At 30.7% G+C, this 14,637-nt stretch overlaps 1 protein-coding gene across 11 annotated transcripts in view; it reads left to right on the forward strand.

Moving 5' to 3' along the window:
- The window catches only part of rg (A kinase anchor protein rugose), a 620,520-nt gene that overhangs the window by 301,877 nt on the left and 304,006 nt on the right, over positions 1-14,637 (forward strand). For 9 of the 11 annotated variants that reach the window (XM_088271653.1, XM_088271655.1, XM_088271654.1 and 6 more), the window contains exons 9-11: positions 1,888-1,995; positions 13,677-13,817; positions 14,233-14,378. In XM_088271653.1, the coding sequence (XP_088127779.1) occupies positions 1,888-1,995; positions 13,677-13,817; positions 14,233-14,378 (395 nt within the window). The remainder of the gene's footprint in view (positions 1-1,887; positions 1,996-13,676; positions 13,818-14,232; positions 14,379-14,637) is intronic. The other 2 variants (XM_088271658.1, XM_088271664.1) reach the window with 1 other exon arrangement.

Raw genomic sequence — 14,637 nt, forward strand, 5'->3', positions numbered from 1 at the left:
ATATTCCAGTCCTAGATTCAAGGAACTTCAACGCAGGACTGATCACCTAGCCTTCATACAATGAACTATCAATTAACACTACGTTGATCACAAGTGATGCCCTATGCACCATTGGATACAGATTGGGTTCAGAATATTATCGGCACTCACGAGGAATATCAATTTTATTGAAAAACAAGATGAAATGATCATTTCAATCACGTATTTTTTTTTACCCCAAAGTGAATCAAAGTGTCCTTAGAGAATCCTTAATGGTCGCATATTACCTAATTGGAAGTCATTAGAATTTTTTAAATAACATTTTTTTCATTAAGCTAGAATCAATAATATCAACAATTGAAATGACATCGTTCGAAATTGTTGGGCAAAATAATTCAAAAACTTTTTTTGTAGATATGCTTGCATTATTTTTCAGACATTACCATTTCCTGAAAAAATATTATGAAAAATGAAATGTGTTCTTTTTTGCCGAAAAAAATTTTTTTTAAAGTAATATTATTAATATTTTTACAGAAAATGCTTGTGTTTTGCTATGGTGTATTATTCTATGATAAACGTACGCATAAATAAGACAGTTATAAAAACACTTGCTAACTAAAATTATCAACTTTTTTTATTTAAAATAGAATTGGGGTCATTTTTAATTTTTAATGTAAATTGCTGTAAATTTAAATTAATTTTGTTTGGATAGAAATGGAATTTTTGATTTTTTTTGTGAAAGATTCATCATTCAAGTGATCTGGTCTTAGTGAACGGATCTCTTGAGGTAAACAGATCCTCGGATATAGATCCTCTGAATTACCGGATCTTTGCTGACCTCTAATTTAGAGTACTCAACCGACGTTGTTAGATTAAAATTATTCCATTTGACTATGGCTTGACACAAATAATTTGCGGTCTACTCTCAAATTAATTGTATTGTTTGTAGCAGTGTAATTGTCAAGTGTATTTAGTATATTGTAATTATATTTGATTATATAGTGACCACAGCGGACTGGAAACTGATTTAATAATATCAAGTGCTCACCAAAATTGTATGTCAAATGAACGAATACATTTAATTCTTATATTCTTCTTCTTCTTTTAACCCTTATCCGCACCCAATCCTACATAGAGCACTTTATCTTAACGAAGCAACGTTATCTTGATTGTATATTGCGTGAAAGCAAAATCAGGCATCAGTTCAGAGTGATCAAATAAATATAAGAGTTAAAAAATAACTAATTTTAAAATTGACAATTGACCCCCCCTGGAAATCGAACCTGAAACTTACAGCACGATAGCTTATGTCTTCCAACGACATATACGATAAAACACATTCATTTTTCTATATATTTCTGACATTTATATATATATATATATATATATATTTATATATATATATATATATATATATATACATATATATATTTATATATATATATATATATATATATATATATATATATATATATATATATATATATATATATATATATATATATATATATATATATATTTAAATATATATATATATATATATATATATATATATATATATATATATATATATATATATATATATATATATATATATATATATATATATATATACTCCATTAGTGATATGTGTATATATTTTGTATTCGGTATAATTTTTATTTTTATTTTCAGTTGTTGGTAAATTTATTATTTGCAGCTTTTTTTCCACTGTAATGCCGTCTTGTTTGTGCTGTATTTGATTTGAACGTTTTACTATTTTTGTGCTAAGTTTGTATTTACTATTCTTGTGCTACGTTTGAACTTAGAATTGTGCTGTTTGTGATTGTTTTTGTATTGTTTTGTTTTCGCACCCGCCTGCGTTTTGCCGTTTTCACCAATCCCTGTAAATAATGTTGATAACGCCAGAGCCAGTTCAAGTTTGACAATGAATCCCGTCCGATCTTGCCCGACAACTATCGGAGACTCGATTTCTATGGAGAGTATATTTCTGAAGTTGACGAACCTTCGGCATCCGTAAGTCTTGCTAATTCAATTTAATTTAATGTGAGAGAACTAAATATTTAGATTTTCTATTTATTTGGTGTTGACTCTGTAGAATAACAATATAAAAATTTATGGATTGAATGTTGATTCAAATACTGATTTAAATAAATAAAATAGATAAAATACAGCTTTAAAGTCTACTATAAAGTTGTATATTATTTAAATATATTATTAAATTAAAACCAATATTTTTAGCTTTTCCACTTTTTTTTTATTTGACCAGCGACCGGGTTTCGTCGTTACCGACATCATCAGACTAGTGGGAGGCTATACAAATTGTTATGTTACATATATATAAAACAAGGCAGGAGTTAATAACCATGATTTGATATAATTTGGTTATCAACTCCTGCCTTGTTTTATATATAATAATTCAGATAGGATTATTTCCAATATTTCCGATTTTGTCCGCCTCCGTAGTGTAATGGTCAGCACGCTCGGCTACCGAGGTCCCGGGTTCGATTCCCAAGGGGGGGGCAAATAAATATAAGTGATTTTTTCACTGTAATATTTATTCAATATTACCCTGGACTGGTACCTGAAGCGGAGGGCTGATCACCTTTCCTTCACGTGTAAACGATCAAGATAACACTGCATTTATATGAAGCAGTGCCCTATGCACCATTGGGGTACTGATAAGGGTTTTATTATTTATATTTTTTTTGAGCTTTTCTTACCATAGATGTCTCCAATTTGAGTAGTGTGGTTGTCAATCGTGGGTACTATTGGTTAATGTTACACGTGTGTAAAGTGATCACTTAAACCAGCGTATGATAGTCGTAAGCCCCGTAAATGCCCAGAATTCCATATTCTTCTTCGTCTTTGATGAGAAGTCAATAAATAATATAAAACTCCCATAATTGGAGATGATCCAGATTTGTATTTGGACACACTCAAAATGTTGTAAAGAAAACGTTTTATTCATAATGTTTTTTTTTTAAATTTTCATCTCTTAAATATGACAAAAAATTTCGATTCTACAGTTGAATGAAACTGTCCTTAATATACGATATCAAATTATTCGAGACCAATTTTTTTCAAGACGGTATTTTTCGTAATTGATGTCACTGACATTTCACATGTAACGCTCCGACAGTACGGACGGAACACAGATGACGCCCTAATGCTGTGGTCAAAAAAATAATATTTATATATATTGATATATATATATATATATATATATATATATATATATATATATATATATATATATATATATATATATATATATATATATATATATATATATCAATATAGTTTTTTATATATTTTTTTTTTTTAAACAAAATAACAACAACAAAAATTAATAAAAACTACATCACATATTATTCTTCAATTTTGTTGAGATGTCAAAAAATAATACCTATAATGATTCGATAATAATTTTCTCTGATATTTGTAATGGCTTGGCAACTAAGCATTGATTTCTTTAAAAACATATCAACTGTATCCATTAATAATTAATGTAGATAGTTTTTCTTATTGTTTTTATTCTACACTTTCAGCGTAGAGCAGTGATTCCCAAAGTGGTCTATATCGACCCCCAGGGGTCTATGACAACTTGCAAGGGGTCTATGTTTTAATTTGAATTAAAAATATAAATGTATAAAACCTAACATGTGTGGTTCAAAGTGAGTAACACTACATATACCGGCTGTCAAAAATACATTTGAAGTTAATGAATTTGATAAAAATCAATATCAGGTAAGGCAAGGGGTCTACGAGATAAAAGAGTTTGGGAACCTCTGGCGTAGAGAAAAAAAGTGTTTAATCCAGCTCCTTACTTTACTCTCGGTAGTAAAATGAATCACGGTATGTGCTGCTTCCTGTATATTGTTCGGTAATCCTATCTAATTTTCAGGAATTTAATGCCGCGCGTTGTATCAAAGACGGGTACATTATATATATTTTTAATATTTCAGAGTGTTTCCTACGCGTAAGTTAATTTATTTCCGCCTAAATTTTACCTTTACCGTGTATATTACACGGAAGATATAAAAGGAATTTTTCATCAACTTTCGACTGCTTGATCGCCGTACTGAAAACCTGAGAAAGTTATAAAATTTCTAAGAAAACGATCCTTTGATTTTTTTCATTCACAAAAAAAATCAAATATTTTTTTAAGGAAGAGAAATCTTTTCATGATTTATGTATTTTTCATTTTTGTTGAATGTTTTTTGTCCTTGACTTTATTCGTAATACTTATCATCGGCGTATCCGACGCCGTAGTGTAATGGTTAGCGCGTTTAGCTATACAGTGCTTAGGTGGTAAATTCACTTCATAATTTACAACATTTTGAGTGTGTCCAAATACTTGTGTACAAATCTGGATAATCTTCACTACGGAGTTATACATATATCGCTCACTCCTTTCAAGAACGTCATAAATCAAAAATCGACAATTTTCAGTTGTGCATGTTTTCGGAATGCCTAGAAAATGTACTAAATTCCAGCAAAAGAGGCATATTTTTAACTTAATATTTACCCGCTACAGGGCAGAAAGTGTTGTTTTTTGCATTTTGAAGAAAAGGTATTGTTCAATATTTTTTTTAAATAAACTAAATATTTTTCAAATGGAGAAAAAACAGTCAGGTTTTACCTAGAAAGATCTGTTGCACAGTAAAAAGTTCAATAAGTGGCTTGATATTTATTTTGAATACATTGTATTATATTTTTAAACTTTAAAAACGTTCTCCTGAAAAATCAAGTTTTTGTATTTATGACGTTTTTGAAAGGAGTGAGCGATATATTTTGATATCTAAACAAATGCGTCGCCTACTTTCAAAATCCGCCAGATCCAATTTTATAAGATTTAAAAATATATACTCTATCGGAATGCCAATTGTGGGTTTTATTGTTTAAAATAATTATGTACATGAAAATCCTGCAAAAAATACTTAAAAACAGCGTTGTATTTCAAATTCCGATATATTCATGGAACTTGCCCTCTGACCCATATCGGCCTATCAGAGAGCGGGGATAGGTCAAAAATTGAGATGACGTCATCATCGGTTTGTGTCTCTTAAAAAATGGGTAAATTCTCTTTTTCATAATATTTTATCTAAAGACAGACAAATCTTTTTAACATACCATACATGTTGCCCGGAGAATTTTGCATTTTTTTGTATAATCGACTTACATGGATATGGCGGATTCTGAAAGTAGGCTACACAAATATGAATGTCTGGGCATTTACATTTACTTATGATCGATCATAGACTGTTTAAGTGATCACTTTACTTACACATGTGCAACATTCACCAAATCTACTCATGATTGACAACCACAGTACGTATGAGTTTACGACATGCGTTTCCAAAAAATATATTTGAAAATAGCAGAAAATAAATCTATATAAATGAAAGTGAATCTATTTAAATAAATAATTCTATATAAATAAAATAATTGTCGGATTGTGGCCCCGTGGTTTGTGTCGCAGACTCTTGAGTCAGAGTTTCTCGGTTAGAACCCACTATACCACAATTTGATACCTATTTCTAATAATGAGCCGCTTAGGCTCACAGAAAAAGTATGAAATTTAATATTTTTTTAAATAATAAAAAAAAACTTTTTTTTTAAAATGAACATGCTCAAGTAAAATTCTTACCATCACAATCAGCTGTTTATTTTGTAAAAAATATTCTTATGTGATAAAACTAATAATAATAAATAATAAAACCCTTATCCGCACCCCAATGGTGCATAGGGCACTGCATCAATAACGCAGTATTATCTTGATCGTTTACACATGAAGGAAAGGTGATCAGCCCTCCGCTTCAGGAACCAGTCCAGGGTAATATTGAATAAATATTACAGTGGAAAAATCACAAATATTTATTTGAACCCCCCTGGGAATCGAACCCGGGACCTCCAGAATGGTAGCCGAGCGTGCTGACCATTACACTACGGAGGCAGAGATAAAACTACACACAAAAAAAAATACGATAAAAAAATTAAAGTAAACCTATTATATCGCTCATAAGTATAAACAATAAAAATTGTGTGTAAGTCCCTCTCCAAGCACAAGAGCTTAGTCTCTTTATTGGAGACAACAGCGTAACTATGTAAAATTAAGTATTGTAAATAAATACACTTTTCTATTACCACTTGAGTATAAAGTATATTTATTTTTTAACGACTAGTTTTGGAAGCTAGTTTTCCATCTACTAGCTTCCGAAACTAGTCGCTAAAAAATATAATTCTCAATTGGTAGTAAACAAGTTTATTTATTTGAAATTCAATCATATCTTGCCATAAAGTGAATCCCGAAACAATAAATAAATTAATATTAAAAATGTTAAGAGTAGAAATTTCTTGGGAAATAATTAAATTAAATTATTTTTCGTCAACTATGTTAATTAAATAAAAATAAATAAAAAAAACTTAGGGAATTGCACAATAAATCTATGTCAGCCTTCTTAACATTTCCTTATACCATTGCCAAAATGCTGAAAAAAGTGTTTTGGCAGTGAGAAATCTGGTTGTTAGATAAAGCAGAATATTTATGTATTAATTTTAAATCAAACACAGATTTTTTGAGTCTACTAAGTTGTATTTTATTAACAAAAACACAGAAAAAATTATATTGTGACAATTGTTGGGTACATACCTACATCCCCCATTAGCTACTGTTGTCTCCCATAAATTATTGCTGCACGTGTTAAAACTGTCACTTAGAATTGTATAGCTACATAAGGACCGTAGTCCATTTGATCTTCACATTCGTTTTATAATGCCCTAACAAGGCGAAAAAATTGTCACAGTATAATTTTTTATGTATTTTTGTTAATAAAATACAACTTAGTAGACTAAAAAAATCTGTGTTTGATTTAAAATTAATACATAAATTAAAATGGAGTTCTACAAATAAAACGCCAAATCAATAACTAAATGCAAAGTTGTTTTATTTTATAAAGATTAAGAATGCTGTAAGTGGAAATGTCTAGCAAATGAATTAAATTGTGTATAATATTTTTGGTTACTATTTTAAATAAATAAATGAAAACTTACAAAATCGCGTAATAAATCTATGTCAGCCTTCTTGAATTTTCTTATACCATTGCCAAAATGCTGAAAAAAGTGTTTTGGCAGTGAGAATTCTGGTTGTTAGGTAAAGCAGAAAATTCCTTTTCTTGTTTTATTTACGAATTCGTCTCCCATTTTCCGATTCACATTTGGCGAGTGGCCAACGCCAGTCGTCGGGCTCTGCCAGCGATCTAGGTGGCTGTGAATTACTTACGGAGATTTCCCAGGCTGCGGAAACACGTGACAGCTTGACAGAAGCCTCCCCTAGAAGTTGATGAAATTCTTTCGTCCTTTAATTAAATTGTAAATTTTAAGGCAGCGCAGTCTTGTAGGATTATTTATTTTGAAGGACAACAAATTGAGTTAGATCCCGGCGGATTGGACGAGACGCCGGACCGTGTTTAAATATCGCCCCTGTAATTTCTCGAACTGTAAACTTTTGACTCTCGACTCCGGAAGCCATTCGGCTGTGGAATAATTAATATCGCGAATACTTATTCATATTTTGTAGGCGTATTTGATGAAAAGTACAAGATTGCGAAACCAAAGAGAAATACGAAGTCTTAGAAAATATTAATTTTTAACTTACATTTATTTTAATTTCATATATTTGTTAAATTTATACGTACATAATTATATAATAATAATAAATAATAATAAAACCCTTATCCGCACCCGAATGGTGCATAGGGCACTGTGTCATATAAACGCAGTGTTATCTTGATCGTTTTTACACATGAAGGAAAGGTGATCAGCCCTCCGCTTCAGGTATGGTTCACCAATCCATGGTAATATTGAATAAATATTACAGTGAAAAAATACTTATATTTATTTTACCCCCCTTGGGAATCGAACCCGGGACCTCCAGAACGGTAGCCGAGCGTGCTGACCATTACACTACGGAGGCGGACAAAGTATATACATGTTTTATTATTTATTGATTTGGCATTTACTTTGTGAAATGACATGTTGATTATTAAAAATAAAAATAAAACTATCGTTAATGAATTCGGCAGACTCTTTGTGGTAAAATCTATCGGTGTTTCATTTTTTTTTTTTTTAATTGGCAAACCGACAGAATTATTAACAAAAATAACATAATATAATAATAAAAAATATCATTCCCATTAGAGGTTTTCACTTATCTAAAATTAAAAATAAACTGTCATGTACATAAAAGTATAACTATATAATAAAGTTACATTAATAAACTTGATTTTTTTTATCGAATAACAGAAATTTTCTTTATCAACAAGTCAAATAGACATCAACAATATTTCTCTTAAACGTATTAAAAGAAACATTATTTATGCAAGTTTTACTTAGTGAACACCATTTTTTCTCAAAATCTATTATGAAAATGCCGCGGAATGCATCGAAACACGTGTCACAATAGATTTTAATAGATTGTGGTGTTTACTAAGTAAAACTTAAATTAAACATGTTTTTTTTCATTTCGCACGACTAGTTTGGAAAACCTCAGATGTTTTCATCGACAAATGATCACAAAAACCTTTTTCTGTGATCACCTGTCGATGAAGTCTTGTACATCTGTAGTTTTCGAAACTAGTCGTGTGCAATGAATAAAACTCAATTAGTAGCCAAAACGTTTGATACCTTATGTGGCTGTTTGCAATCAGAAGGTAGATATTATATTAGGTTAAATTTTAAATGTAATCGCGCTAGTCAAGTATATCTATTGGGGCATTTAGCTCAATTTCAGTTTCCGCCACTAATCTAAACGTACCATATACCAGTTCAAGTAATAAGCACTATATATTACTAAATCCCCTTATAATACTTTAGTACAGTAAACCCCCGTATAGCGTTGAGATAAGTACCGCACTATCGGAGAGAACGTTAAAGGGAGTAAATGTTTTGAAATTGTATTTTTGACATTTCAACATACATAAATAAGGAAGAATATGGAAGTCTGGGCACGACACTTACGACCGTCAAGGTTTGGTTTAAGTAATCACTTTACACACGTGTAACATTCACCAATTCTACCCATGATTGACAATCACACTACTCAAATTCTTGGAACTTTATCTTTGTTGAGATGTCAAAAAAAATATAAAAAATAACTCCTATAATTGTAGATAATCCAGATTGGGAAAAACTTAAATATTGTATGATTTATATTTGAAGCACTAACTTAGTGATTTTCCATTTTATACTTTTAATGTAACTTTGTTTTAAAATCACTATAAATATTTTATTTTAACTTAATTATAATGTCTACCGGTTTCGAAGCTACCCGCTTCTTTATCAAGACTGATTAATACATAAACACTATCTACTAAACAATATTCAAAATAGTTTGACGGTTAGGAAACGAAGCTTAGGTACATCTCAAGTGGCTTTATTTTTTTGTTCATTGTCAGTCACAGTAAAAAAGGATCAGGGATGATGAGTGATTGGAAACATATTTAATAACGGACTTTTAGCAAAATCATTTACTTGTGAATTTATTAGTTGTAAATCAATATTAATTGCCTTTTTTTATTTCTAATATTTCTAAGTAATCTAATTTAAGTCCTATATTGCATGTGTGTAATATATTTAGACTTATATTTTTATCAAGTGAGTGATTATTTTCTAAAATATTGTTTTCAATTTGTATTTTAATTGAAAAATGACACATTTAAGTCATTTTCGATTATTGAAATGTAAAAATACAATTTAAAACATTTACCCCCTGTAACGTTTTTTTTCCGATAACGCTGTACATTTAACAACGTTATAGGGGGGTTGACTGTATAGTAATATAACCCTCTCTTGTTGGGGAACAAGTGGAGGGTAAAATTATACGACTGAATTCTGCATAAATAGCGTGCAATATGCATATAGACAAGGTATTGTTTACCGTTAACTAACTAAATAGAACTTTGCCCGGCTCGTTACGTTTTCAAAACAATCTCCTACGGCTACGTACATAGGAGCTAATTTCGCGTAAACATCGCCCTGGTAATTACAATTTTCTGACTATGTGACCCCGCACTCTGGAATACATTGAGCGATTAAAATTACATCTCTTCTGACGTACATGATGACGTCATGTGATATGCTATGATTTTGTAATGGCGCCATAGAAAAATTATGGTTAATTGAAATAAAAATAGTTGAATATTTTTTTATGATTTATTCGTCAACTTTATACAGACATATAAATACATATACTGTAAACATTTATTAAAAAAATATAATTAACATAATTTTTTGCACAGACCACCAAGCCGCCTTGTGTCTTGTCGGTGGAGTTCTTTTTACATACGTTTTTTTTGTTTTTTTTTTAAATCTTTTTAACCTAAAATACACACAAAAAAAGAAAGAAAAAAATAATTGAAAAAAACTAACTAACTAACTAACCATCACGCCGCTTCCCCGCAGGGGTAGGCAGAGAGAATAGAGCGCCACACCACTCTGTCCTTGCAAACATTCTTCGCCTCTAATTAAACTATTTACATTTTTTTTAAATTTATAAATAGTTTTGACGAAGAATTATATTATTCAAACATTATTGTGTTTTTGAGTGATATTACATAAAGTGAACGATGAATGATAAGGAGGGTGTTTAATTGACAGTTATCATTCGAATTATTCCCGAATGTTTATCGTCCGGCATAGTGTAGTAGTTACTGCTTTCGGCTACCATGCTGGATGTCCCGGGTTCGCTTTGTATTGTTGTATATTTATGTACAAACATCCCTCTCTTTTGCTCCACTCCCGTGGCGTCAGAACATATAGCTTTCTTTCTCCTTCTCTCTGCGTTATATCTTTCCTCTCTCTCGTGTAACGAAACTTATCTAACGAGCGTGATTCGTCCTTGAAATCTCTCTCAATTCTCCCCCAATTATCGATTTTCGAATCGACGCCTAAGAAGATTAATTTAAAAATTAACAAAAATATGTTTTTATCTGATTCCAAATAAGTCTTTCATATTTATTATTAGTTTTATTATGTGTTACATATTTTATGTATGATTTCTAAGAATTTGTTGGTCATTGTGTTGTAAAAAATCTTGATTTTTTAGGAAATTAAACCTTATAATATTCTCAATACATAAGTTGTGTTGTTAAAATCGTAAATACTACCAAAATTATATATTAAAGCATAGTTTTGTGTTTAAATGCATGTTGAATTTGCCTCAACTGTTCACAAGTGTTTTTCATTAAGTATGCATTACAACATTTTGAGTGTGTCCAAATACTTGTTCACAAAATCTGGACAAAAATGACGGTCGTCAGCCCCGTAAATGCCCAGACTTCCATATTCTTCTTCATCTTTGATGAGATGTGAAAAATAATATGAAAATAACTCCTGTAATTGGAGATAATCCAGATTTTGTGAACAAGTATTTGGACACACTCAAAATGTTGTAATTAAATTGTCTGGTCAAATTATAAGCTTAAATAATAAAAATGAAAATGGTAATATCTGGCGTTTCTCATGTGTGTGATTATAATCCAGGATTCGGATCTCACATACTAATATAAGAGTTTCTGCTTAATAAAAAGCTTCTTTACATCTCACCAATAGATGTCTCTAGTGAAGTTCTAGTGATTCAAGAACAAGGTTTCTAAATTGGTTCATATATACAGAACTTCCAAGAATTTGAGTAGTGTGGTTGTCAATAATGGGTAGAATTGGTGAATGTTACACGTGTGTAAGGTGATCACTCAAACCAGCCTATGACGGTCGTCAGCCCCGTAAATGCCCAGACTTCCATATTCTTCTTCATCTTTGATGAGATGTCAAAAATATGTATGCAGTATTTGTGATGTTTCAATTATTAAATTTTAAATTTAAAAGTTGTGTTATTTCAATAGTTGTGAAATAACTACCAAAATTATATGTTTTTGTGTTTGAATGCTTTCTTTATTTGCTTCAATTGTTTTTAAATGTATTTCATTAAATATGCATTACTTGTGATGTTTCACTGATCAATTATCAAACCATACTCCATTTTAATCTGTTCAATTATTGTTAATATGTATTCGGAGTGATTTCGATATCCATTTATTGACATGGTTTTCACATTTTATTCGTTTTGTTAATCTACCTGTATTTGAACGATGAATATTATCTTCCATATTTGGGAATTAACTCGCGGCTGTTATTTTAAGCTTTTAAAATAGTACAGTGTGCACTGAAATAATACTGATCCGATATATGCATTTCGGTGGCTGATTTTTCAAAGCTGTGTAAAGCTTTTTAGGTATACATATTTCGTGCGCTGGTTTTGATAAATCAAACTGCTTTTATAAGCTTCATGTTTTGATAATGAATTTTTAAAATGTATTATAGGTTTCAATAAACGATATATTAAATTGTAAGCAGTATATTGATAATTTATTTAAATTTATTCCGCACTAGGTGTACATAGCCGTATAGTGCTATGACTCAGTCTGGTCAAATAGAAAAAAAAAACAAAATACATTTCTGACACGTTCAATTTAGCAATGATTTCATGATGCAATGAATATTTTAAAATTCTTTGAAACAACAATTCAATAAGAATCATTGAAAATGCTAAATAACACCAGCCGTCAAGAAGCATATTGCCCACCATGAGCAACGTTTTGCTGTTAAGTGACAGCATCTGAAAAATGTTCAGTATTGCTTGTATGTCGTTTAACAGATGGCGCTGCCATTGCTTCAAAATGTACTAAAACCCGGTAGCGTACTAAATTGTGTATTTGAGAATACACCCTTAACATTTGAGGTCATTTCTTTAAATTGTACGCATAAGTGATGAAATAATTGTAAATGAATAAAAGCTCATTATTTGGTTATAGTGATGTAAAGTCGAACCTCGATATAACCAAAAGTCCGTTTTATAAAAAATTGTTGAAAATAAATCAAAAAACTTTTGTATGTATAAGCATATGAACACTGTATTTCGAAATAAATAAACAATACAAAACACAAACAATATTCAAAATATTGCCTTGGGATACTCGTCTTGAAGTAACGTTTGCTCTTTGATAACCGAGAGGTATATATACTTCTTCCGTAGTGTAATGGTCAGCACGCTCGGCTACCGTTCCGGAGGTCCCGGGCTCGATTCCCAGGGGGTTATGATAAGAGTTATGTGTATATATATATATATATATATATATATATATATATATATATATATATATATATATATATACATAACTCTTATCCGCACCCGAATGGTGCATAGGGCACTGTGTCATATAAACGCAGTGTTATCTTGATCGTTTTACACATAAAGGAAAGGTGATCAGCCCTCCGCTTCAGGTACCAGTCCATAGTAATATTGAATAAATATTACAGTGAAAAAAATCACTTATATTTATTTTACCTCCCCCCCCCTGGGAATATATATATATATATATATATATATATATATATATATATATATATATATATATATATATATATATATATGTATATATATATATATATATATATATATATATATATATATATATATATATATATATATATATATATATATATATATATATATATACATATATATAAATGTATATATATTCACCGGATTTTTGTACATTATATCCGAAGTTCATTATATAGAGGTTCGTTATATTGAGGTTTTACTGTATTTCAAACATCTTCCTTCAACTTTTCAGGTCCTGTATGATGGAAAGCTGTCTGCGGCGATAGTGTTCATGTACAATCCTGTCGCAACGGATAGCCAGCTTTGTTTGCAAAGCGCTCCCAAAGGGAACGTCTCGTACTTCGTACACACTCCACACGCCCTCATGCTTCAGGTAAACCATAAAAATATACCTACAACATTTTGAGTGTGTCCAAATCCTTGTTCACAAATTTTTACTTTTCACCACATAGGATTTATTTTACATTTTGATATCTCAGCATAGATGACCGCCTCCGTAGTGTAATGGTCAGCACGCTCGGCTACCGTACTGGAGCTCGGTGGTTGGAGCGCTAAACACAACCCTCAGTAATGAGTAATAAGACGGAGAAGAAGAAGAAGAAGTCTTGGGATGCTCAGACTTCCATCTTCTTTCATAAAAAAGGGAAGAATGATACTTGTTTTACATCAAGTTGAGACAACTTTAAAATATACAAAGGTGTTTGGGAGCGATTTGAAATCAGTGATAGTCATGATGGATTTCTTTCTTATATTTCTATGTAAACTATATTGTTCATTTTCTGTTCCAGGATGTGAAAGCTGTCATAACGCACTCCATCCACAGTACCCTGAACTCCATCGGTGGTATCCAGGTCTTGTTCCCATTGTTCTCCCAACTGGATATGCCTTATGAGTGCTCATCTCAAGGAGAAACCAAGAGGGACCCCATGCTGTGGTAAAATCAATCACTCTCTACGACTTGTATTATTTCTTGTGACCGAAACTGTTCAGCATCTTTTTATAGTTTATATTTTTGATTGAAACAGTTCAGCATTTTTTCAATGTTTATATTTTGGACCAAAATCTTTTTTTTTTAAATGTATTTTTAGGACTTCAGGATTCATCATTTGTAGTGTTAATATGTATTTTAGACCAAAACTTTACCATAATTTTTTAAAAATTTATATATTGTACCGAAAGTGTTCATCATTTTA

Source organism: Brachycentrus maculatus, unplaced genomic scaffold (assembly GCF_059751285.1).
Source record: "Brachycentrus maculatus isolate JH-2025_06_01 unplaced genomic scaffold, ASM5975128v1 h1tg000454l, whole genome shotgun sequence".
In the NCBI taxonomy this organism is placed as follows: Eukaryota; Metazoa; Arthropoda; class Insecta; order Trichoptera; family Brachycentridae; genus Brachycentrus; species Brachycentrus maculatus.